Source organism: Cryptotermes secundus, unplaced genomic scaffold (assembly GCF_002891405.2).
Source record: "Cryptotermes secundus unplaced genomic scaffold, Csec_1.0 scaffold565, whole genome shotgun sequence".
NCBI lineage: Eukaryota > Metazoa > Arthropoda > Insecta > Blattodea > Kalotermitidae > Cryptotermes > Cryptotermes secundus.
Window position 1 is genome coordinate 50722 of NW_019731581.1, and position 25684 is coordinate 76405.

The 25684-nt window shown below is 42.3% G+C and overlaps 1 protein-coding gene across 5 annotated transcripts in view; it reads right to left on the reverse strand.

Annotated features, from left to right (window-relative positions):
• Positions 1 to 25684, reverse strand: part of LOC111867222 (protein pangolin, isoforms A/H/I/S) — a 480096-nt gene that overhangs the window by 15218 nt on the left and 439194 nt on the right. For 2 of the 5 annotated variants that reach the window (XM_033752594.1, XM_023856872.2), the window contains exons 1-3: positions 4377 to 6495; positions 2362 to 2450; positions 1354 to 1484 (exon numbers count right to left, since the gene is read on the reverse strand). In XM_033752594.1, the coding sequence (XP_033608485.1) occupies positions 1354 to 1484; positions 2362 to 2450; positions 4377 to 5359 (1203 nt within the window). In that variant the 5' untranslated portion in view covers positions 5360 to 6495. Of the gene's footprint in view, positions 1 to 1353; positions 1485 to 2361; positions 2451 to 4376; positions 6496 to 18086; positions 18252 to 22877; positions 22974 to 25684 lie in introns of those variants that run through there. The other 3 variants (XM_023856871.2, XM_023856869.2, XM_023856870.2) reach the window with 3 other exon arrangements.

Below are 25684 nucleotides of genomic sequence, written 5' to 3' on the forward strand. Positions count from 1 at the left end.
TAAAAAAAATTATATACATTAAGAAAAGTATGTCAGTACACTCTAAAGGGTTCTCATGAAGGTGTATAACACTCAGAATTACTAGATTTTTTGATCCACCCAGTTCCCAAAACACTCAGTTCTCTAGTTTTTAAAAAATTACAGATGATGGACAAATTCCAAAAAACCTAGGCATTCAGAAGTATGTCTTTCTTACTTACTTACTCACTCATGGATCTGATCCATTCTGGAGAAACCGCCAATTCTGCAGCTACTCAGGATATCCTGAGCCAGATCAATCCAATCCATACCATCCCATCATATGATGAAGATCCATTTTAATATTGTCCACCCACCTATGCCTTGGTCTTCCCACTGGCCTCTTACCTTCTGGCTTTCCCACCAATATCCTATACACATTCCTCATCTCCCCCATTCGCGCTACATGCCATGCCCACCTAATCCTCCTTGACTTGATCATTCTAATTATACTTGGAGAAGAGTACAAGTTATGAAGCTCCTCCTTTCAGAAGTAAGTCAGTGTTTGTAATGCACGGCACATTAAATTCGATGCTAGACTGCCTTTTCTTGATCAATGAAAGTCAACATTCTAGCTCACAGGTTAACTTTGAGAGGGTGAGGCAATTCAGTCTTTCAAGGAAAGCTTTGTATAATTACAAATGTTCTTTTATACAGTCTTGAAATTCTGAGCCTTCACTGTGAAGAAAGAGGAGACTGAGGGAATCTGATATTTGGACCTAATGAAGTAAACAAAGGAATGGAGAATATTATTTTGTGGGGAGCTTCTGCTGAACTGTTAGGGTAATTAATTACATGAAGATGGATGAGCTACATGGGGGACACAACCGAAATGGAGATATAAAAAAATGGCAAAAAAACTCAAGGAAAAAGGTCATTAGGGAGACCTACAATTGAATGGGAACCTTACATAAAGAGTACCTGAAACTGCAGACTAGATTCACCTTGTTTACAACAGCTGAGTTTTGTGAATTCAACAAATACATTTGGTTTCCACAAATGCAACGAAATTCTTAAGCAGAAGAAAGAGCTATCAAATGGTGAAGGTTGATTCCATATCAAGGAATTAGACATGTACATCCACTTAACACAGAGTGTCTTCAAAAGTTAACAATTTTATAAATTTCTAGCAGATTCACAAGACACAAAAAATGCATCCACTGCTTCACCATTATCTATCTGTAAGCGTGGAACTACATTTTATGAATTTAGAAAAAAAAACTTATTTTGATTTAGTGACACCCTCAATATACCACCGCAAATAGCAGTTTATAAAGATTGGAGTTCAACAGCGCAGGATCTAAAACAGTTTTGAACTTTCTGGGCTCCACTTACCCGTCGGCCCAGTATTTGGTTGATAGCTGCACTCTCCTTAAGTGTGCATTCTGCCACCACCTTCGCCCGCATCTCCTTCATGTACAGCATGAAGGCATTTAGCGGCTTCTTGATGTGTGGCTTCTTTTTATCTGAAACAAAACACAAATTATTGTCCAAGAACAGCAAAATGTGATCTCTTATACAGACCAGTGGCAGGTCATATAAAGCATACACACATGGAATTAAATTACTGAACTGTGGGAACAGCGATTTTCCTTTACTTACAGGAGAAGAATGTAATTTCTTAATCTCGGTATACTTCCTTCTTTAAAGCTTCAGCTACAATATATTGCGATACTGATAGTTGGTTGAGGCACTACACCAAAAGCCGGAAGTTCGTGGAATCGAACCCTAATAAGGTGGAGCTTTTCAATTTACCTAATCTTTCCAGCCGCAATATGACCCCTGAAGTCGACTCAGCCTCTAACATAACTGAGTACCAGGAATATTCTTTGGGATAAAGGGCGGCGTGTAAGGCTGACAACCTCATCGCCATCTGTGAGTTGATTGTCTAGAAAATGTGGGAGTCTCAATGTCTCAGAGCCCTATGGGCCTCCACGGCCTGTTACAGGGATAACTTTACTTTTACTGATGTGGAATGTAACCTTAAGCGGGGTGAACAACGAGGACTTCTACTTCTGTAGTTATTTTATGACTCTGTTCCAGTTGGCTCCTTTACGCGTTCAAACATTTATTACAGGACAAAAAAACACACTTTGCCCTGGCTGATACCCTAATAATAGGCTCATAAAACTGCAGATTGTCTTTTTTTGTGTATTCTATACATAATATGATGCTAAATACAATGTTATTATTAATAATGGGGCTTGCTTCTTTATCTTTGTTCACAATTCTTAATTTACAGGAGTTTTCATTATGAACAGGATAAAAATAATGGTGATGATCACATCTTCTGTCTGAAAACAAAGCTACATATCAAGGAAAAAGTGAAAGCACATAAGATACCTTGGTTATTACTCGTTTGGCCAGAGTCCTGAGCTTTTGATCCCTCCGTTGCCGAGGAGGTGGAATTTTTCTGGTCTAATGAAGATGACCTGCAATTAAATCAAGCTATTATGAAGTTCTGTTAACATGAACCTTGGTTCTTAATTAGCTGTGTAGTTTACTGTGATGATAAAATTATTTGAATGAAGCTGAAATCAGGCTTAAATTCATAAGCGACAAGCAACTCAAATGCTCTGTAATAAAATCTTGCAAGTCACTGCCTGAATCACAAGCACACACCAAGGGCAACAAACCTGTTTCGACGACGACAGCAGAAGCCTGTAAATGGCAAATATTTTGTAAGCACTACATATGAATAAACAGCTGTTTCCAGAAGATAACTTCCCTATACCTTGTTCATGATCTGTTGGTAATTAACTGTACATGAACATAACAAACCTGTCACCATACCTACAAACCACATTATCAAGCTAAATTAATGTAAACTACAAGTAAAAATGTTAGGAAAAGTCAACGGCCCACAATACAAAAGAGTTCAATTACTTTTTAATATGAAAGAATTTCAAATTTCACTTTCGGCATAATGAGAAGACTTCAACGCGATTAAATTGAGTGTCATAAGGAGACAAACACATCGTGTACGAAAGTGTTCAAAAGAAATACATGGTCCATGATTTTAATTCTTTGAAGAAACCAAACTCATATGGCTAGTGCGCTGTATGACAGCAGCAAACTACAGTGAGCCCTCGCTAATCTGGATATGATAAATGCTGTTCATAGTTGAGTACATACTTTACATATGACATTTATGAAGGCATATTAGTCACTTGTCTGTTTGGAAAAAACTTGACAGTTGCTTCAAACCTGCATTATTACATTAAAACTGCAAATTGCGTACAACTTCTGAGTCTTCTGTCGAAGAATATATAAATAAATATAATATTTTAAATAAAGACTCTATAATTATATTTATTTATTTTGATCAGCATTGCTTATATAATTAAATTTTCCATTGTGTTCTAATTCTGTATTTCAGCATCCTGTTGCAAAACTTTTAACCATACGTCTATGTATTCACAGCCCATCAATAATGCAACCAATGTTTATTCACCATTTAACACTTAACACAACATGTTTTAGCTATAAATGGCGGTCTTCAGGTGTTTTAATGCATCCAACTGTTACACTGTGTTAAGTGGCAAATGGTGAATAAACAATTGTTGCAATATCGACGGACTGTGAATACATAGACGATTGTGTTGTTAGTTAGTTAGTTAGTTAGTTTTTTTTTTTGTTTTTTTGTTTTTTTTTTGCTGCCTTTAGCTTCACTAATCCGAATTATTGCTTAATCCAGATGACCAGTCCCATCAATTACTCCAGACTCATGAATGTTTAGTGTAATCTGTGTTTGAAATAGTTTAACAATAGAATGGCCACATTACTGTCTCTGAATTTCAGTTCTATATACAAAGAGGGATGCATCCCTGAAGACCTCCCATAATTCAAACAAAGAAAAGTTTTCTTATAGGGAGGTATTGCAGAATTTTTGGGAGTTCACGTCATTTTAAACTCTGTATATAAAATGTGTCCGCACTCTACCTGTTAAACACTACCTAGTGCCCTATGTCACCACATTGAGGTTTCATTACATACATACATTTCACATGTCAAAAATACAATGGGCATGAAACTGGTCACAAGCATAACACAAACAAACAAGGCAGATAGACAATACAAACCTAAACACTGTAATTAATTATTTACTGTATGCTCCAAAAATTCTTTAACTGTATAAAAGGAGTTATTCATGAGATATGAAAATAAATTATTTTTAAAACTGATTCTATCGTTTCTAAGACTTTATGCACAATAAATTAGGCCATCCTAATTCAATTTCCATACTGTAAAGATAATCCATTATTAACACTGGAGAGTTACACATTCATTTCACATAGCAACACTACAATCAGTTATGTTTCTGTCACTACAGCTACGTGAGCTTCTGGAACAATTACCGCTTTGGATGGGGCTTCGGCTTCTGCGGCAACATGCTTCCATCGGACATAGGCACTGAGGTCATCAAATGGGGCATGGGTATTACAATACTGGACACAGCCGGTTCTGGAGTAATACTGTTTCTTCTTTCAGGATCCACTGTTGAGGATACGGTGGTGTTACAGGTATCTGCAGTGTTGGGGCCTATCCTATCTTGCTGCCAGTTCACCATCTGCCACAATCTGTGTTGTGTGTCGGCAAATGAGAGCAAGTTGTTCATGATGGGGGCATTGTTGGCAACCAGGCTGCTGCGACAGGCTTCAGCAAGCGCAGAGTTTTCATAGCCAACAAAGTAACTGGGCGCTGGTGGGAACCCAAACCCCAGTGCTGGTGGGTGCATGACACCAGGCGGTGTGGCCACAGCAGCACTCATCAGACTGTTCATATATAAAGCCGTCAAGAACTTGTGCTCGCATGCAGCAAGGCTATGGATCATGGAGTATAGTCCGTCAGGTCTCAGAGGGTCAAAGCCACCGAGCATGCCGGGATATGATCCAGCGTGTTCGGCCGGTGAGGTCCTTTTGCTATCATTCCCACTCTTCTGATCTCCGCCAGAGACTTTCGCATCTCCATTTTTTCTCTTTTCACTGTTGTGATTATTTTGGGTCAAATCACTGTTCCTCTGCAACTGACTCGGGTCTTTCCTAGTAAGCAACGCTTCTAACATTCCTGTGGGTCTGGCACTGTCCGAACCCTTAAGGTGACTAATGCTGTCCAACTTGCCAGAATTATCATCAAAATCCACTGGAGCAATATCATCAGATTCCTTTATCACAGGTTCGGTTGAATCTGCTTTGCAGATTTCTTTCTCAGGATTATTCTTTTCAACTACAGAAGATGGTGCAACAACAGCCACAGGTTTACTTTTTTTCTTCACTAAATTCAGAGGCTCACACCATGAATCAGGCTCTGTCTGGTAACTAAATGCACCACCAAACTGCATTATGCAATCAATGGAAGGTGTCGTTTATCTCAAGACGTATTATTTTCCTCCAATTCACAAATTATATAAACGCTTATTTACTTATATATTACTACAAAGTAAACGTGTTTCTCCATCATGTAATTACAGAGAGTTTTCATTCATGTATTTCATACATAATTATCAATTACTGAATTAGGAAGACTCATAACTACTTCATGACATATTTTTATCTTAAAAATGACTGTCATTACTCCAATGTTATTTATGGATCGCGTGATTACACGTACATAGAACTAAACACGAATTTCAGACTTTATTAATTTATGGCAGACGATATAGCACTCACAGAATCGAGTCCTAAAACAAAAAATAACCCATTTATTTACAACACAATTTCACGCGAAACCTCTTCTTTTTTAGCAAGAACTGGTTTTATGACCCGCCGTATATCACAGAACTACGGTACATTATCACCGAAAGATTTATGGACGATATCATGCATTATGCGCTGTCTTAACTAACAATGACGTCTGCCCCGATACGCGAGATATGCAAAAAAACTGCCCACGGCGGCGGTGTCTGCTGTCGTCTCGACGCTGACGACGCTACACCCATCCACATATCGACAGAACTTCGATATATAAACCATCCGCCACTTAAATCACTTGTAGTGCTAATATCAAATCTTTCAGTGATTTAAAATAAATTAAAGGAAACTTAAAGCTGCCATAAATATCGGGTATAATATATCGTGAAGCTCAAGCGTAATTATTATTAAAATTATATATTAACTGTTACTTCATAAGTTCCATTGGACTCGGAATATCGACTTGGTTAAACAATTGTGTTTCTCATTTGCTATCTGGTCAATAAGTGTGACTGATGTTCCTTTTTTCTTCCTCGTTTTGAATCATTAGCCAATCAAGAGCATTAATCAACAGTAGCCATTACTGTAAGACAACAATGAGGAAACCAGCTGAAATAAATATAACTACGAAGAATTTATCAAATCATCGGACGAGAGTTAATGAAGCGAACACTCGGATTATAGCACAAAAAAACTGACGTCGTGCCATATCGATCCATCCAGCTGAAAGACGCTAGCGCTACGCGTGTCCACAGGATTCAAACAACGAACTTCTTCAACCCAACAAATACCGGATTGTGCTTCCACCTAGGTCACGAAAGATAAATTACAACAGATACTACAAATCCACAATTAATTTAGAGGGGCACACTACATCCCATACGCCATGTCGAACTGAGATACAATACCCGCGATAACGGACCCGAACGGCTGCTCCGAAACGGAAGAATCTATGAAAGTTACGTACTATGCAAAAACGGAATGTATGATACAAGGTTATTATGTAACACTGACCAATAATCCATTACGGTTGTTCGTCATCCTCATTTTCCCCCAACAATGTTAATTACATAACTGTCCGATACAATACCGCCTCGATCCTATCTTTTTGGACCACTTTAATGGCGCATTATAATAAAGTGAAATCAAACAATGGCCAGTACTGTAACGCCTCGCGAAGACTAACGTTACAGTACTGCAAGACGAACAGCCACTGAAATGCGTACAACAAACTTACAGAAAGACGTCTATACAAAAGCTGCATTTATAAAAATAACCAACCACATATAAAAATGATACTTCCTCGAGATCATGGAAGAACGTGCCTTTATTATTAAAGTTTCACTACATGCAGGTCAGAATTCTTATATGTATAAAGATAATTCGACTTTATATGTAGATATGGTACGGAAACTTACACCCTACAATGACATAGGCATATATAATCAAAGAAAAACTACATCCTGTGTGCGTTACAGAACTTCAGAATTACAGCGGTTCGTTCTAATCCAACAGAGCGCTTTCTTTCCGACTGAATGCATAAGATAAAGCTAAGTAATAGAATGTTATCAATGTTTAGGAGAAACTGTAGTCTGAGTAACAGTTTAATTATTAATGTAAATAAGCAATTAATTAAACACTGTCAAAATTTCTTCCACTACTGACTTAATTAGTTAGTTAGTTATTGGAGAGGGTGGGTTTCCCCATGCACTTAGACCTGTATTGGTCCATTGTGCTTCCCTCTATGATTTCTACCAGTCTCTATATCCTACCGGTACTGGTGCTTACCATCAGTCCCGCCCAGCCAGCGAGATCGGCTCTACTAGCTGAGAGGTATCTATAATGCTTCCCCCATCTACCGGAGGTATTAGTGACTGCTGTTGGGCGGGAAACGTCCGTAATTTGGCTCAGTGACCTCCTTTGGGGATATGAGGTTCTTTTACGTGCCGTAAAGTTACGACACGTGACCCACGGCTTGAAGTCCCTCCCGGAGGACTTGTTCCCTGAATTTTTCCGCCCTTAAAAATTCTACGACCTCCGCCGGGTATTTGAACCCGCGTGCTACGAGTCATGAGGTGGGAACGTTACCTCTAGACCACGGAGGCTGCTACTGACTTAATTAAGGTTAAACGCTGGCTTCCCTGTGTGGAGGCCGGAATTACTGAGTTATTTTATGAGATCCGTGGTAGATGAAGTCCTTGACGGGGGTCTTCCCCGACTTACGTCACCTGTCACGGTCCCTTGACCAGGCAGCACATTATCACATCTATATCACATTTTTGTCGTTCGAATGCTTGGATCCGAGCGGCTTTCAAAACCCCTTCTCAATAGTCCGCACACGTAGGTGAAACCTAACCAAAGCGTCAACTCCTAGAACACGAAACCTCAACTCTTCGTCTTGTACACAGCCAGCTAAATCCAAACCATTATAATACTGTCTCAATCATGTCTTCCATGTGGCAATTCTGCCCGCCAATGCAATACATGTTTGTTTCTCCCACCCGATCTAACCTGTTCAGCCAATCACACCCACTTTCTTAAAGCATATCTACATAAACATGAATCAACTGTAATTTACCTCGGCATTTTCTCACTTGCCACATCCAGAGGGAGGGATTTCCACCCCCTATCGATGTACAGGGATGTACAGTTCAACTACAAAAATAATGGGAACCTCGTATTCACCAAATTCTGGATTTTGTCTCGAACTCGAGACCGCCTGTACCGGGTTCCCCCATTATGAATATTATTCATATTTTGAAATTAAATTAAGAACATTATCTTGTAGGTTTCACGGGTATACGGACCCGTGTGGGAGTACGCAGGCATGAAAAGTCTTGTAACAACAAAAGAGAAACGGCAGTACACGCAAAGTGGTCATCAAGATGCAATAACCTCTGTATAATATTACACGCCAAGTAAATACCAGAAGGTGGCAGTGTGCATAATTCAGACGGCCTCGGGTCTGAGGACAAGGCCGCCTTATGTCTCGCACGAGAAAAACTGGATTCAGTTACGTGAACTCCAAGCAGCTTAAATGCGCGACGGGTGAATACAAACTCCCTGCTGTCAAAGCAACCGTCTGTCAATAGCATACATCCAGTTTAATCCAATCCGATTTACCAGAACATGTTTTCTAACATCCATACCGATGAGGTCATTGGATTTTTTCAATTGACCTAATCCTTCCGGCCGCACTATGGCCCTGGGGTTTACTCAGGCTCTAATAGAAATGAGTACCAGGAGTTAAATAATCAATTTTCCTGGGGAGTAAAGCGCGGCCGGCGCGCAAGACTGACAACCTTACCACAATCTTTGAGCCGATTGTCTAGATAATGTGGGAACCTCAACGTCTCACAATCCTATGGGCCTTCACGGCCTGGTACAGGGGTAGCTTTACTTTTTTTTTTATTAAAATAAGTATTATATTTTCACGGAACATGCGTGAATACTACAAAATTCTGCTTTACGAACGGTTCTAGTGGACTCTTCAAGAGGTTTTGCATTTCCAAAGCAACGAATTTCTTTATGCACAGTTAAATCCAAATGCTGAGGCTGGTATGTGGTACGAATACTCTTCAGTTCTGCAATCACAAACATTAAAGTGGGAGAGGACCGGCGTCAAGTGAGCTTCCCCTCAGTAGTCGATAGCTATTCAACTATTAAAAAAAATCCACACAAGCCCCCCAAGATGCATCATTATATACAGAAATCTAAAGTCGGTCCCTATCCCAAGGCAATCCAGTCCAGTCCAAAAGTTTCCCTTTCATCCTAATTTAATTCCATAAGGAAAAAGTAGGCTGATGAGGTCACTATGGTGTCTGGGTATTCCCCGCGCCAAATTCTGAACCACGTGGTTGATTTTCACGAAAGTTAAATCGCCGTAGGCCATACCTGCGTCATGCGTTTCATTTTCATATTGCAACGAATACAGCCGTTGCTATGAAATGAACGAACAAACAAACGTCCTTTCTAGGCAACGGATCGGTCAACACGCCCACAACAACAGAGGAATTGTTGTAAACAGTGTTTTCTGTTGAATCAGAGCCGAAGCTATATAACGAGGGCCCCAGGCCAGCTGAAGTGATGACCGTGTGTGTGTGTGTGTGTGTGTGTGTGTGTGTGTGTGTGTGTGTGTGTGCGCGCGCGCGCGCGCGCGCGCGTGTGCGTCACAGAGCTGAGGATTGGAAGTCGAGAGTTCAGCTCTGCAAGGGAGGCTGGAAATAGATGGCGCTACCTCCACTGTTAGAAGCCGTTGCCAGGGAGCGGCTGAAAAAGGATTAGCGGGCGCTCTAGTGAACTGTAGAGTGTGGAGATCAGCAGTGGTGCTGTAATTACTTGTAGTTCCGAGTTGTGCCAAAAATCCGATGTTCAATCAACGAACACACATAAATACGTGACAATATTATCAGTAATAACAACTACTTATTCGTGAGCCTTGAAACAGCGCATGCTAAGAGATCTTCGAAAACTATGCTTTACTTTTCACTTTAGGTTCGAAAATGATAAGGAACGACTCCGTGGCATGTAGTCCGCAAGCGAACTATACTGACCGAGCGACCGCCGATTGTCGGTGAAGTAGTGCCAGCTTTAGCGGATAGAGGGTGTCATATGGTCAGTGCAACGAATTCTCACAGCCGTTAATTTCAGTTTTCTAGACTGGAAAGACTAGATTTGTTATTTAATAACTCATTTACTTGTGGTTTACTGGACTACGCTCTAACTAGGATTACACAGTGTCGAATTACTGGACAGCGAAAAACAAACTGTAAATGAAGTGGTCGTGGCCTATTTGAAGGAATTATCCCGGAATGTATCTAGAGGTAGTGAGAAAACCACAAAAACCTCGGCAAGAGTAATCGGTAGGCACGTCCACATTACTCGTGCTCGTGCTCGCGCTCGCCACGCTTGTGCTCGTTGGGAGACTCGTCTGGCTTTTATCTGTGCTCGTAAATCTTCGTCCACACTCATTCAGTTGCTCGCTCATGAGGATCCGTATATTTACTCGTAGTGTGTATAGGCTGTAGTCGTATTTTAATTTATTGGCTATAGTTTTTAAATTAAAAATTTGCTTGTCTCGTGACTTGTCATATCGTCCACATTACTCGCGAGCATAGCGAGTCACACGAGCACGAGTAATGTGGGCGCGCTTTAAAGGATCTAGTCAAGTGAACCCTTGATATAAAGGTACATCATCAAGCATACCCACACGCCATTATTGAAATATTGCTTGCGCGTCGACAATTACAAGGTATAATTTGAGGTTATACCTGACTCCTTTATCACAGGCCTATCTGGAGTCACATCTAGTGCTGATGCCAATGGAGGAGCTTGCCTCCGTTTTCCATACGCCTTCATAGCGTAGTACTTAATTAATTAAGCAAAGTGGCAACTTTACCCTGCCTTCACTTTTTCATAAAAATAAAATGAATATTATATGCTTTCACAGCACTGCGTTTAGAACTTTAATTTCAGATTATCTTCGTTCTGCGGGAGAGTCAGTAAATCTGTCACAAATGGAAGTAAAACAGCTGCAATGGACGTAATAGTGTTTCTATGTGTATCACTAGGTAGCAGCACAGTCCAGCTTCATGATTGTCAAGGTAGCAGACACGCATGCGCATGTTCAGTGGCTGATTTCAGTAGTCAAAATGGCTACCGTGCTTGAGGAGTATATTACTGAAGACCAGCGTTCTGTTGTGCGTTCTTTTGTGGGCAAAAGGGTTAAATGCAAAGGATATTCATAAAGAAATGTGTCCTGTTTAAGGTGGAAGTGTTTGTCGCGCAAAGTGGTTCAGACTCGCTGGCAAACGTTTTGCTGATGACGAAAAGATGGTAACGGATCTGCGGAAGTGGCCGAGACTTCTGTGCTGTGGGTTTCGACGCACTGCTAAAGCGATGGGACAAGTGTATTAATGTTGATGGAGGATATATCGAGAAATAAATGTTTATTTCCAGGTACGAATATCACATGTTTTACTTTTTATATCAGTTTGTGACCTATTCACTGACTCCCTTGTATATCGGCATTTATATTAGAAATATCTAAGATTGGTCACAAGGGCCGATGCCACTCGGGGTTTCCATTATTTCTTGCAGAACGGTTAGTTGCCCAAAGACTGAGCGGTGCTGGGCAAAACACACAGACATATCCGGCCTTTATTGATCCCCCTGGCTCTGAATACGGAAGTCTGTATCACTCATGGATATGGTAGTCAACATGCAGTACCGAGTTAGACAAGTGAAGACCATCCCTAAGCTCAGAATCACATTCAGACAGACAGAGGTTACATGTTTACGGACTCTACAGCATCTATCATAGAACTGACGTTTCGACACAAAACTTACCAACAAATGAAATAATCCAAAATTCTAAAAGACCTTCCACGTAAACAGAATTGAATTGTGACAATCTGTTACATGAAATTTCCCACCTTCTGCTATATAGCGCCATATAGTACGAATATAAACCGACGTTTCGGAGAAACGTATCACCTCCATCTTCACGGTCGAAAATCATCCGAACAAAAAACCAGCCCAGCACATGAGGGGATTAGGCAACAACCCCTTCCTTCCTACCTTCTCGTCCCTATATAATTGTTATCCCCATTGACTGCTCTCACTGGTTTCTTGATCGGTTAATTTTCGACCCTGAAGATGGAGGTTATACGTTCCTCCGAAACGTCGGATAATATACGCACTACACGGCGCTATATCACCGAAGATAGCAAATTTCATAACTACCGCTGTGAGAACCTCAAATCCTGCAATTTGTTACATGATTTTTTTAATACTCCAAAATAAATTCTAAATAGGATACTGCCTATGCTCCTCAGGTAATTTTAATTTCGAAGGTATTCGGTTCGAACCGCTTCTCGAGGTGGTGCCTCCCCTAAGAGCCACGAACTCTGTTGAGATGGGATGACGACATAGCTCGGCAGTGCAAGCAAACCTTTCCCTTCCATACACATAAAGGCACATTCCCAATTCCAGAAGAGCCCGATAAAAGTAAAAAAGTAAAGCTATCCCCGTACCAGGCCGTGAAGGCCCATAGGGTTGTGAGGCTCCCACATTATCTAGACAATCGGCTCAAAGATGGCAGTAAGGTTGTCAGCCTTACGCACCGGCCGCGCTTTACTCCCCAGGAAAATTATTTAATTAATTCCTGGTACTCATTTCTATTAGAGGCTGAGTAAACCCCAGGGCCATAGTGCGGCTGGAAGGATTATGTCAAGTGAAAAATATCCAATGACCTCATCGGGACTTGAACCCGCGACCTTCCAGCTTGTAGCATAGCTCCTCAATTGCTACGCTACCGCGTGCCCCCCCACAAGAGCCCGATGAACTAGGTAAACATCTTCGTGCCCTGTTTTAATATTATCTACGCTTACGTCACCCACGTAGGACCTACACTTCAGAGAACTGTTCTGATTATATTAGAAATCAGCAGTCACAAGAATACTGATCATGGGAACGGGTCTTTTATGTTATCAAATCTTTACAAAGCAACATGGCAGTTCTTGTATATCAACAGACCTGGCAGAACTTTACACCGGTCCTGCACTCACACTGTTGTCTCATTAATGTATCATTCATAATAACGACCTCTGGCTGAAGACATAGCAGCCATCATTCAATAATAAATAAAGAGTTTTGGGGTTGGTGGTAGTAGGGGAAGTCCCCTTTATTCCAGCAATAAATCACATTTCCAAACTATTCACACAGAACACACATACAACCTGTATTCCGAAAGAAAAACACATGAACGTGTGCTTATAAATTAATCCCACTGCCTGTACCGTGACCAAACAGCAACAATGAGCCGCAATTCGTTTCTTTTCGTAATTAAAGCTGGAATATAATTTCTCTGCACTGACCAACCAACTCCTCTGTGTGCAGTGCTTATAGAGAAGCAAACATCCACTCAGAAAGTCGAATTTCTTGCCTCTTCTGCAGAATCCGACGGTTCATTATCGTATTCACAACGGCCCGCAACTGTTCCCAGGCACATGCCAGCTGAATCCTGTCCACGTTCTACCATCCTACTTCGTAAAGACGCATTTAATATTATCCTCCCATCTACACCCAGGTCTTCCAAGTGGTTTCTATTGTTTTCCGACTGGAATTTTGTATGTACTTCACACCTCTCACTACTAAGGATGTCTCACACCCATTACACCATTCGAATAACATGTGGAGTGTCCATCACTTGGGAGTTGGCATAGTTCTGTACAAGATTGTTCTGTTCTCCAGTGGATAAAGCGGCTTGGGCGTGAAGCTGGCCACTCACCTCCATCTGGTGCCGAGGTCAAGGATGGTGGAGGTCTATCTCCACTCCCCCATATGTCTTCATGGCACAGTGTTTAATTAATTTACCTTTTTACCTTGCCTGTGGCTTTCTGCAATAACTTCAGATCATTCCCGAATAAGATTACACTCGTATGTAGCGCATGCGCGTGTGAGCCTTGGGCCGCAGATCTTCCTGCAAAGACTGAGAGGTGATATTTAAGACAGATTTCTGCAAAAATGAAACACCGGACCCCTTAGACAACGTTCCTCTGCTAATACGACTGCAACATACCACCAGCATGGCGCAACAACCCAGCATTTCCGCAAGAACGTCAAGACGATATCTGAGTAACGAGTTCCCCGCCAGATGGCAACACCGGTACGCTGATCTGGCCACCGTGTTCATCGGACCTCAGTCACTTTGATTATTAGTACGTGTGCGATGATTTTAAGCAACTTTAAGCTAAGTACACTACAAAATGTTACGACTTCATTTTTTACCCAAATACAAATGTTTTCTCCAAAACAAACTTACTAAGTCAAGCTTCACTCAAAATGTTCATATCTCTGAAACTTATAAGAACGGGACCCATGTTGATATAACGTTTTTCATTCAGAATGAACCACTTTCTTACGCTACGACACAAAATCATGGGGTGTCTATACAAACTCCCTGGCCTGTAATCCGCAAGCGAACTATACCGACCGAGCGACCGTCGCTTGTTGAAGTTAGTTAGTCGCGTGGTCAGCGCAACGAATTCCCACAGCCGTTAATCCCGGGTTTCCAGACCGAAGCCGATATTTCCTTGAAATAGCACCTCAATTATCCTCACGAGGCTGAGTAGACCCCGTTCCAGACCCAGTACTTCCCAGAAAATCTGGTAGCACCGGGAATCGAACCCGGGACATCTGGATCTGTACTCAGGAACTCTGACCACTAGACCACAGAGGCGGTCTATACATATTAAAGCATTCAAAGAAAGATAATTAAAGTAGCACGGCCATACTGCAGTATGATATTTCCCATGAAGGAAAGCGTTACGTATCAGGAACATGGGGGAACTGGAAACCTACTGCCATAGACGGATAATTTCCTAACTACCTGACAGGCTACTCAGCCTCTCAGGAGTCAGTTTCCTTCGTGACGGTGTGAAACATCCTTTATCTCATAAAATATGTCTATGCAACCGGAGTTTTCGAAACACCTTCCAAAGTTAAGCAGTTACAGTGGACACAATGTGCCCCGTGCAAACACACAGTACTGCAAACTGTGCACAATTTATGAAGACAGGCTGTGAGGCTGAGCAAACACTTTTACGAGCTGTAGCAAAAAAAAAAAAAGTGTCAATTGACCATTTAAATCAGCACTCACACCTATCACCGCCCTTGTTCAACTTTGTCGATGTATTACAATTCACACATCAAAAGCATTTATCTCTCTTCCTATTATTCGAACACTACATGTTTCGGCCCAACTGGCTGCCATCATCAGGTGTAAAATTTGTAGAGGAAACTGCGGCGCCCTTGTGACGCTGCTACATGTAGTGCTCCAGCAACAGGAAGGCGAAGGCTTCTGAAGTGTGGATTTTGATACAACGACCAAGTTCGACGGGGACAGAGGGACGCTGCAGCACAATGTTATGACCATTCAAAACCTCGATTTACTGTCCATTCACTTAGTGAGTTAGATGCCTTGTGTAGTGACCACACAAACAGATATACAGCTCCACGAATTAACTTGTCTCACGTTTTATTACTCTTCTGTTTTAACGTCTTATCAGCACAGTACCTAGCAGTTTTACCTTTTCTTTTACATGGGTGTGAAACCTGGTCACTCTTCCTAAGAACTAACATAGAGAATGTTTGAAAATAAGGATATGCCGGGATAGCTCAGTCAGTATATCGTCAGGCTACGGGTTGGACGGTAGGAGTTCGAGTCCCAGCAGAGGCAAGAGATTTTTCTCTTCTCCACAGCGTCCAGACCGGCTTTGAAGTCACCCAGCATCATATACTTTCCCCGCGGGGATAGTGGCCGTGATGCTGATCACTCATCTCCATCTAGTGCCGAGATCAAGATCGATGGAGCTGTACCTCCACTCCTACAGTCGTCTTCATGGCATAGCGCTTAGGCAACTTCATCTTTACGTAAAAACAAAATTTCTGGCCAAAAAGCAAAAGCTGTATTTTCCTTACGCGCAAACAACACACACATATATAGGTACAGAGACGAGGATGACAAGCTCCATGCATTCTAGGATAAAAGTCACGTTCACACTAGAGCGGGTTCACCGCTTGCCCCTGACGTGAACTGATCAACGGACTGACCATACATGTGTAAATATTAACACTGATTCGATTTCCGAAATTCATTCAACGCTGAAAGTTACATAACCTGAAAGAGTCCTCCGTAGTCTAGGGGTAACGTTCCCACCTCATGACCAAAGGTACGCGGGTTCAAACCCGGCGGAGGTCGTGGAAAAATTCAGGGAAAAAGTCCTCCGGGAGGGACTTTAAGCCGTGTGTCCCGTGTCGTAGATTTACGGCACGTAAAAGAACCTTATGTCTCTAGGAGACCTCTGAGCTAAATTAAAGGCAATAATTTTCCGCTCAAGTAGTTCCAATAACTGGTCTAAGTGCATGGGGAAACCCACCCCCTCTAATAATACGAATACATAAAGTGAACCACTGCGAAATCTAAGGCACATCTCTTCCGCTCAGTATATCAAGTGGGGTCCACCTCCACCGGTATTCCTCTATAAGTGGGGGGCCACCTACACCTATAAGCCCCTGTACCTGCTGAAAGTATCGATCAAAACACACACACACATCAGAGCCCTCGACCCACCCTCCACATTTCCATTCCAAACCAACCCTTCGCGTTCATCATTCCGGAGTCCGGATTCCCAGCATAACTTGAACCCCTTTACTTCCAGGATGGACGGACGCTACTGGTGGTCCATGCACCCTCCCACGATCCTCCAGTTACCAAGGCAACGGAGCCTGCCAGTGACCAATCACAATCGAGAAGGTATGTTGCTGGGTATCTCGTCTTTCTTTGCAGTTCGCTTCTTTTCGCCGTGCCTGGTGTCCAGTCAGGTCACTCCCAAGACATAAAAACACGGAAAATCAAATCAACGTGACTCACCCAATGTGACAGGTTTGGCAGGCAGGGTCGTGGAAGGGGTGGCTGGGTATTTTTCTGATAACAGACCCCCCCCGCTGGGTACAATCCTGAGCCAGTTCCATCCAACTTCCATTCTCAAAACCCTACTTCAGCAGAACAAATTCTCTTCTTCGGATTGTCTGTGGCTATTTTCTTTCAAGATTCGCCATCGAAATTCTATACGCACTCAAATCTTTTCCTAACTTGATCTACATGCCCATCTCATCATCATCTCTTCTCAATTATCTTCCACTGTCGATTCTCAACTCTCTCATTTGCAGTAACCGAATAGAAACATCGCCCCTAACAATACCTTGTTGCTTTCGTATTCGTTGCATCACGAACATATTTACCGAACTGTTGCCTAGCAATGAATGTCTCCTCTTGAGTCCACTATTCCGGCCTTCAGGAGTCATGTCACAATACATTTTACTTATGTTACTAATGGGAAAACCTACCCAATTTCATGATACATGTAAGATTTGAGGCTTTCACAGCAGTGACTATGAAGAAAGCAGTCTTCTGGGATTTGGCAACGTGCATATGTGGTGTTAACCGACGTTTCGGAGGAACGTATCGCCTCCATCTTCAGGGTAGAAGGAAAAATATAAGAAATCCGTAAGGAAGAGAGCTTTTACCGGTTCTCACGGTCTCTTCGCTTGCGGATTTCTTATATTTATCCTTCTACCCTGAAGACGGAGGCGATACGTTCCTCCGAAACGTCGGTTAACACCACACATACAGGGTGCCAAATCCCAGAAGACCGCTTTCTCGATACATGTTTATTTATATACACGAAATAAAGTAGGCCACGACACAGGATAGGTTTATCCCTTAAAGTCTCGCCCATCGTTGCATGTGCCAGTTGAACCTTCCTCACACGAGCAGGAAACACTACCCTGAGTTCCAGAAATGCATATCCTTACCTGTGATTATGGTCCACTTGATGTGCCGACAGCTCCTGTTTGGGGCCAGGCGTGACGATTGCGGGGTGCGACGATATCGAGTGGGTATGTGAGTGAGGGTGCGAGTGGGGGCTTAACCCGGGGTGCGGCGGAATTAGCCCTGTCGGTGAAAACCTGTAAAAATCGCTTCAAAAATGAAGCCAAAAAAAAAGAGAACAAAACAAAAAAAAAGTGTTAGGGATTAGTCGTTAAATCATATTTCGATTAAACACACAGAGGTGATGCCCTATTACACTGGATACTATACGAAGCTGCATATCTTCGTGGTCCTCGTTTCAATACCGTTAAGGAAACCTGCGTGAAAAAATTGGCATTAACAGTTTAACTTTGCTAGATCTGAGGTTCCAACTGAGGTTCATGTGTAACCCTTGGAAAGCCAACTTGATGTTTCGGAGTAACATATCTCTTCCATCTTCACGGTGAAGAGCAAGCGAAGCATGGAAAGAGCATGAAGCAGTTGATCCGCTTGCTAGATAGGTATTAATGCCCAGTGACATAAGCAACTCTACTGAATGACACCAATATCGACGATTTCCAACATGTAGGCCTTCATAATTCATCGAAACACCATGCTTCATGAGGGACTTATTACACGTTACAGGAATATGACCCATCTCTGTTATGTATTTATTACGTTTCTTCAAATAATTCACTCGACTCAGGAACACGGACGCCCTCTCCTATGTACGCGTTTCACTCGCTGAAGGTTCAATTAACCTACATTACAGGAATATGGACGTTCTGTTTGCTAACTCCATCATCATGGTTAAATGACTTACTCTTGACCCTGAAGATGGGAGCGATGTTCCTCCGAAACGTCGCCTGATTTCCCCGGGCTACGTGGCGTTATATATCCCCCACAGGACAGAACTCTTATGCATGACCTATTTCTTCACACTCCAGGCAAATGTTAGGTAGGGGAATACAGGCATAAACCCGCAGTCACATCCGACAGCGCCCAGTGACGCGAAACAGTACTGCCGATGGGAACGCTGTAAACATGCGCGATATATGAGAAGGTATCAGAATAGCAGATGAGCAGGGAGTGACTGAGAAACACAGAGTACAAATTGACGATACGATGAAGCATTTCCCAATCGGAGGTTCGTACACCTATGTTCACCAGCAAATTCAAGTTAGCTTTATATTATAGGCCTAAAATACCTTACCTACCGCCTCTACGGTCTAGTGATCAAGTTCCTGGCAACAGATCCAGAGGTCCGGGTTCGATTCCCGGCATTACCAGATTTTTTTCTGAGAAGTAGTGGGTCTGGAACGGGATCCACTCAGCATCGTGGGGATAACTGGGGAGCTACTTGAATAGAAATGCAGTTGCTCCGGTCCAGAAAACTGAGATTAACGGCCGTGGGGATTCGTTGTGTTGACCACGTGACACCTTCTATCCACTAAAGTTGGCACTAACTTCGCCTATAAGCGTCGGTCGCTCGCTCGGTATAGTTCGCTATCGGACTAAAGCAACATATTAAATGATTATACTTTATCCCAGCTCGTAAAAAAATAACTGGTTAGTAAAATGTTAACTGGAACACGCTAGAAATTTCTTCATTACGTAATGAATTTACAAAAAATTCTTCGCGTTCAGTGCACAGCTCTCTGCAAAGAGTAAGACAGGTTTAAATTTGAACATTTCGGTTAATACTACAAGAATTCTTCAGGTTAAGTGACTTTTGGGACATACTGTATATTACTGCGACTCATCTAGATATGTTACGCTGTTACTGGGATATGTTACTGGGTTCGGAGACCAACTCTTTGTACAGCAAAACGTGAGACATAACAGGGCGCCGGGGCTAGGAAAACAGACAGCTACTTTGCCGGCCCATGAATCTGAGAAGACTACGAGGAAACGGCGTCTACAGTAGGTCCCAAATAGGAATTCGTAGCACGTACCAGACATGGTATCGTTGTGCTAACCCGCCCGTGTCCTATAAACGTACTGGGTTACAGTAAGTTGGCTGTAACATGGTGACTCAGTATGTTTTGATGTTAACATATCCCAGCTAATAGAAATGAGAGCTAGTTGAATGGGGAAAGGAGGCATACAACTCCAATTCACACCCAGGAACTGGGAGACATTTCAAAACACGGCCTCACATGTAAGCAGCATTCCTTGACATATTAACCGAAGAATGTGTCATGTGACATTACGCCAGGGGTGAGTAGCTATCTGCATCAGAGGAGGGACTTCAAGGTGCCCTGTAGCGGAGGGCAGACATTCACGTTTGTTTGCTTGTTTGTTTGTTTGTTTGTTATGCAGCAGCAACATCGACAATATAACGCGTCACTAATGAAACTGGCGGAATGACAACGGGCAGGGGAAACCGAAGAACTATGAGGAAACCTATCCCAATGCCACTTTCTCAACTACAGTAGTGATCGAGTTCTGTAGATAATTAAGTAAAGGTATCCCTGAAACAGACCGTGGTGGCCCATAAGGTTGTGAGACGTCGAGGCTCCCACATTTTCTAGACAGACGGCTCATACATAGAAAGGATAGAGGGTATCACGTGGTCAGCGCAACGAATCCCCAAGGCCTTTAATCTCGTTTTTCTACACCAGAGCCGCTATTTCCTTGAAACAGCTCCTAATTATCCTCACGAGGTTGAGTGGACACCGTTCCAGAACGCACTACTTATCAGCAAATCTGGTAACGCCGGGAATTGAAGCCGGGAACACTGGATATGTAGCCAGGAACTCTTAAAGCGTTGTTAAATAACCAAGCATTGGTTTTCCTATTTTTTTTATTTCTAGTAGGGTGGGACTAAGTCCCTTGTACTGCGGCCACTTCTGGCCTACTGTACCAGCCCCAGATGTGAGGGTGATTGTGGAGCAATTGGTGGAATGAAGATTGGCTCGGGAAACCGAAGTACTCGGAGAAAACCTACCCCAACACCACTTTGTCCACCATAAATCCCACTTTACCAGACCCAGGGATCGAACCCGGGCCGCCGCGATGGGAAGTCAGCGACTAACCGCTTGAGCTATGGTGCGGCCCTTAGTTTTCCTCACTCTATTATGTCATGAGATCAGCCATTTTATGGGAAGAAATTGTGTATAAACTTGAAATGAAACTCACTACTGTTTAAGGTTAATGGAATTCTGGGAGTTTATGCAAAAAAAGGTCGCATGCACATCTTTACGCACGTGTGAAAAAAAGGAAAATAATTTGAAGTAACAAAGTTCACTGCTGCTACAGACTTACAAAAATCAGGCTAATGTTATGCTATTAGGAAAATCCAATAACAACAAATACATTCACAATTTTACGGAGTCATGTTGCAGCACATCAATTAAGAGAGAGAGACACCAGCGAGACTCTCCATCTGCGATAAGGTTCATAATCCTAAATCATGCAGGCTGAAGGTGTTGTGAATAACGGCTAAAAGACACTGTGTTTAATTATATGTAAAAATTATCAACCCGCATCCCTTAACTTCGTCACCAGATTTTCCCTTACTGAATCACACTGGGTGGAAAATGTGCCAGAAATTCTGGGCTATGTAATGCAGCCCAGCGCCTAGGATACACTTCCGGTTTGCTGTGAGTTTAGAAACGAAAGGTGGGGAAAACAAAATAAAAAAACAATAAATCTTGGATTTAAAAACGAAGAAGCGGTCGGAGAGGAAGATGGAATGAAGAAGGAAAGCTAAAAGTGGAAAGGGTAAGAAACTAAAACATTCAGGGGTGGAGGGGAACGTTACATAACTGTTTACAGACAATTTAAATGCCAATTCAAAAATCAGAAGACTGTAACGGCGTCTTAATGTACTTTGTTTTAGTATACTGTAATAAAGATAAAACATCACGTGGGATTATACACAATAATTTGTTCGACACAAGCTCCGTGGCTTTACTCCGCAAGAGAACTATACCGACAGAGCGACCGCCGCTTGTCAGCGAAGTTAGTGCCAACTTCTGCGGATAGAGGGTGTCGCGTTGACAGCGCAACGGATCCCCATGGCCGTTAATCTCTATTTTCTAAACCGTAGCAGCTATTTGCTTGAAATAGCTCCTCAATTATCATCACGAGGCTGAGTGGACCCCGTTCCAGATCCACTGCTTCCCAGAAAATCTGGTACCGCCAGGAATCGAACCCGGAACCTCTGGATATGTAGGCAGAAACTCTGACCATTTATTATACCAAACACAAAATGCATATTTCATCGAAACCTTCCACTTTTATTAAAGGTATTATTCTCTTAACTAATGACCTAACGAGTGGCATAAAAAATATATACGCTGCGAAGCAAACCTGAACCTTAAAATGAAAACGCAATAATATTGGCATCAAGTTTAATAAAAATGTGTCAAAGAACTGGACCCTGTAAAGTGCGAATTAATATTAAACAAATGAAACGTTAATTTTAGCTCGACAAAAAAAAAGGGTACTATAAACCTGTCATGCACCAAAATCATGCCTAAGGTTAGGCACTGTTATTTATGAGCACAGACTGGGACTTCCCCCTTCCCCCATGACATTTTAGACCTAAAATTTTCCATATTTTGATTTGTATGCATGGCAAACTTCTCCATTCATACAAATACTCGTTTTCAAAAAATGGAGGGGCACGTTTCTTTTCGATGCATCGTCAAAAACTAAATATATTTTGAGATGAAGAGTTTCACATTTTTCATGACCAATACAATTCGTTGTTAGTAAATTGCAAAGATTCGCTAAAACAAATAATTCATAACGCAGTTACTAAGCCGTGGAAAACTACTGGTACTCACCTGGATAAACTTGTACTTGTGATGGGTAGTGACGTGGGGTACGGACTTCGAAACCCGGCACCCGCCGTTGAGATCGGATACATACTAGGAGTGTGCCTGAAACAAGACGCACGTTTCTCATTTTGCAGGCAGCTTCTGTGTTAGATATCGGCAGTTAGTAAACAGGTCACAAATGGATATCAAACGTAAAACGTATTTCTTAACATATCCTCCACCAACACTGATACACCTGTCCCAATGCTTGACCAGTGCGTCGAAACCCGCTGTCTCTGCCACTTCTGCACCCCCGTTTCAACCTCTTCCGTCATCGTTTGCCACTCAGTTGTGAACCGCTACACGTGACAAACACCTTCAAGCACGATCGCCATTTTAACTACTGAAACCAGTCTCTGAACATGTGAATGTGGGTCTCCTTCATCGTCATGGACCGTACAGCTATATAGTGATACAGATATAAAACCTATTACACCCATTACAGCTGTTTAACTTCTATTTGTGACTTATTTACTGACTCCCTCGTATGAGGAAAATGGCTTCTCTCTCTGTGCAGTGCAGTATCCTGTAGGATTTTGCTAATAATTATATAAACAATAACTGCAATAAAATCCGCAAACAAATTCGCAAGGAAGAATTTAGTCAACTCCTGCAAAATTTTGGTACGTTTCCTAGTAAGTCGCGTTGTTTTGTTTGTTACGTTGCTAAACATCGGACTCTAACATAATACCAACTTGACACATTTGCCATAAAAGATTATAAGTATTACCAACGTTTGCATGAGTAACGTACTTTAATAAAACCAATCTCTCTAAGACCCACAGAACAAAACGATCATCTGAACACAAGTTCCCGAAACATTATGCTTTCTTGTAGGAGCATAAACTTTCCTTACGCACTGCAACCCCCTCACAATAGCTGATTTTACTCCACCCTTCCCCCTTTTTCAATCTATACCCCAATCATCGCCTTTTTCAATTCCATTTCTTTCCAGTAACCACCCTATATCGATTCTTAATGCCAGGGCAGAAAGAATTGGAAAAACTGGAAAGGGGGGTGGGGTTATCCCAATAAACCGATTTGGTCCGCAATAGGCAAGCTTCAGGGGAAGATGGAGAAAAGACTTCTGGGTCTGAGAGCCACAACACGTGAAATGAGGCGGAATGGGTGGGAGGGGGGGCTGTCTTTAGACGTCAGACCTGAGAACACGCTGTTACAGTATACAACATTCTTACTGCTTTTACTGTCGAAGTCATAAACGTCAAGCCACAGTATGAGTTGCAGCTCGGTGCATGACGTTCTCTCGGATATCGCACATGCGCAGATACACGCTGGAAAGATAGGTGAAGATACTACTGCTGTCTGGGGTACACAAATTTCCCAAATACAGTCTCTGTATTCCTCTCCCAGTACACCAATTATTGTGGCATGTAGACCCATTACCACGCAACGCCCCGAAACAGCAAGAGACGAACTGAGTTTTCTATGCGGTCCGTGCCGAGATGCTATAAGGAGGACAATTAGTGAGTAGAGATAGAGGACTGCTGTGATTCAGTCCTTGCGCGCTACTGCTGTTAGATGCTGCTAGCAACACGGGGACAATTCTTGAACCCAGAGTAAGGGGTAAGTCCGTTCGAAGTCGTTACCAGGCAACGACCGGTGAAGACATAACAGACTGACAGGACTTAAGTGTGTTCTGTAGTGAATTACCGATAGCGTTAATGTTACTTGTAGTTACGAGTTGTGTGTATAAATGTGCAATAATTCTGATTACCAATCCAAACCCCGCCTACAGTCACACTCCATACACGTGCAATATTGTTAAATACACACCCTACATGAACAAAAACAAAAAATGGAAATACTGAAAGAAGAAAAAGGAAATAAAGAAGGAAGAAACAAAGAGAGAGAAACAAATAGGAATGGAAGAAGAAACAGTAAAAAGATGAAAAATAAAATATGCAAGAAAAATGGGTTCGATGGAAGAAGCAAACAACACAGAATTGAAGGGATAAAGAGGAAGAATGAAACAACGAAATAAGAGAAAAAGAATAAGCATAAGAAAACAGAACGGAACGAAATCACCTACGTGTGGAACAGAACCTCCAACTACAGAACATGAAGTAAGGCCCTGGTGCCATGAAATTATTTCCCGATTTAAAAACGACTACATCCCTTCTTCAACTGAACAAAACAGGCCACCTTCCAAGCTTGAGCGTTCCTCCACGCCCGGCTACCACCTACATGATACAGATCCGCATTTCCACTATCGCGATTATTCTTTCCATCTGCGGCAACTAATATTTTTCGCCTGTCACGTTAATGACTGACAAAAACCTTTTGTTCGTGATTTTATCGGGTCTTAACGCGGAGTTCTAAAGTTCACTAAAACTTGACTAAGGATCATTATTGAAGAATTAGATGTTAATCGTTAGATGCAATTCAACATCTGAGTCAAGTATCACTGTATCCAGGTCCCGTGTCGTAGATTTACGTTACGTAAAAGAGCCTGTCTCTAGGAGACCTCTGAGCAAAATTAGGCAAAATTTCCCGCCCAAGTAGTTTCCAATTCCTCCGGTAGATGGGGGAAGTATCGGGCACCACTGTCAGAGAAGCCCGACCTCGCTGACAGAACGGGGCTGATAGGGAGCACCAGTACTGGAAGGGCATGGCTACAGTAGAAATTAAAGGGGGACGCACAATAATCAGCTGGTGGCAGTGCATGGGGAAACCCACCCCCTCCAATAATAATAATAATCACTGTATCCCTGCCGATGACCCAGTATAAGGGTCGAAACATGTAGCGACGATAA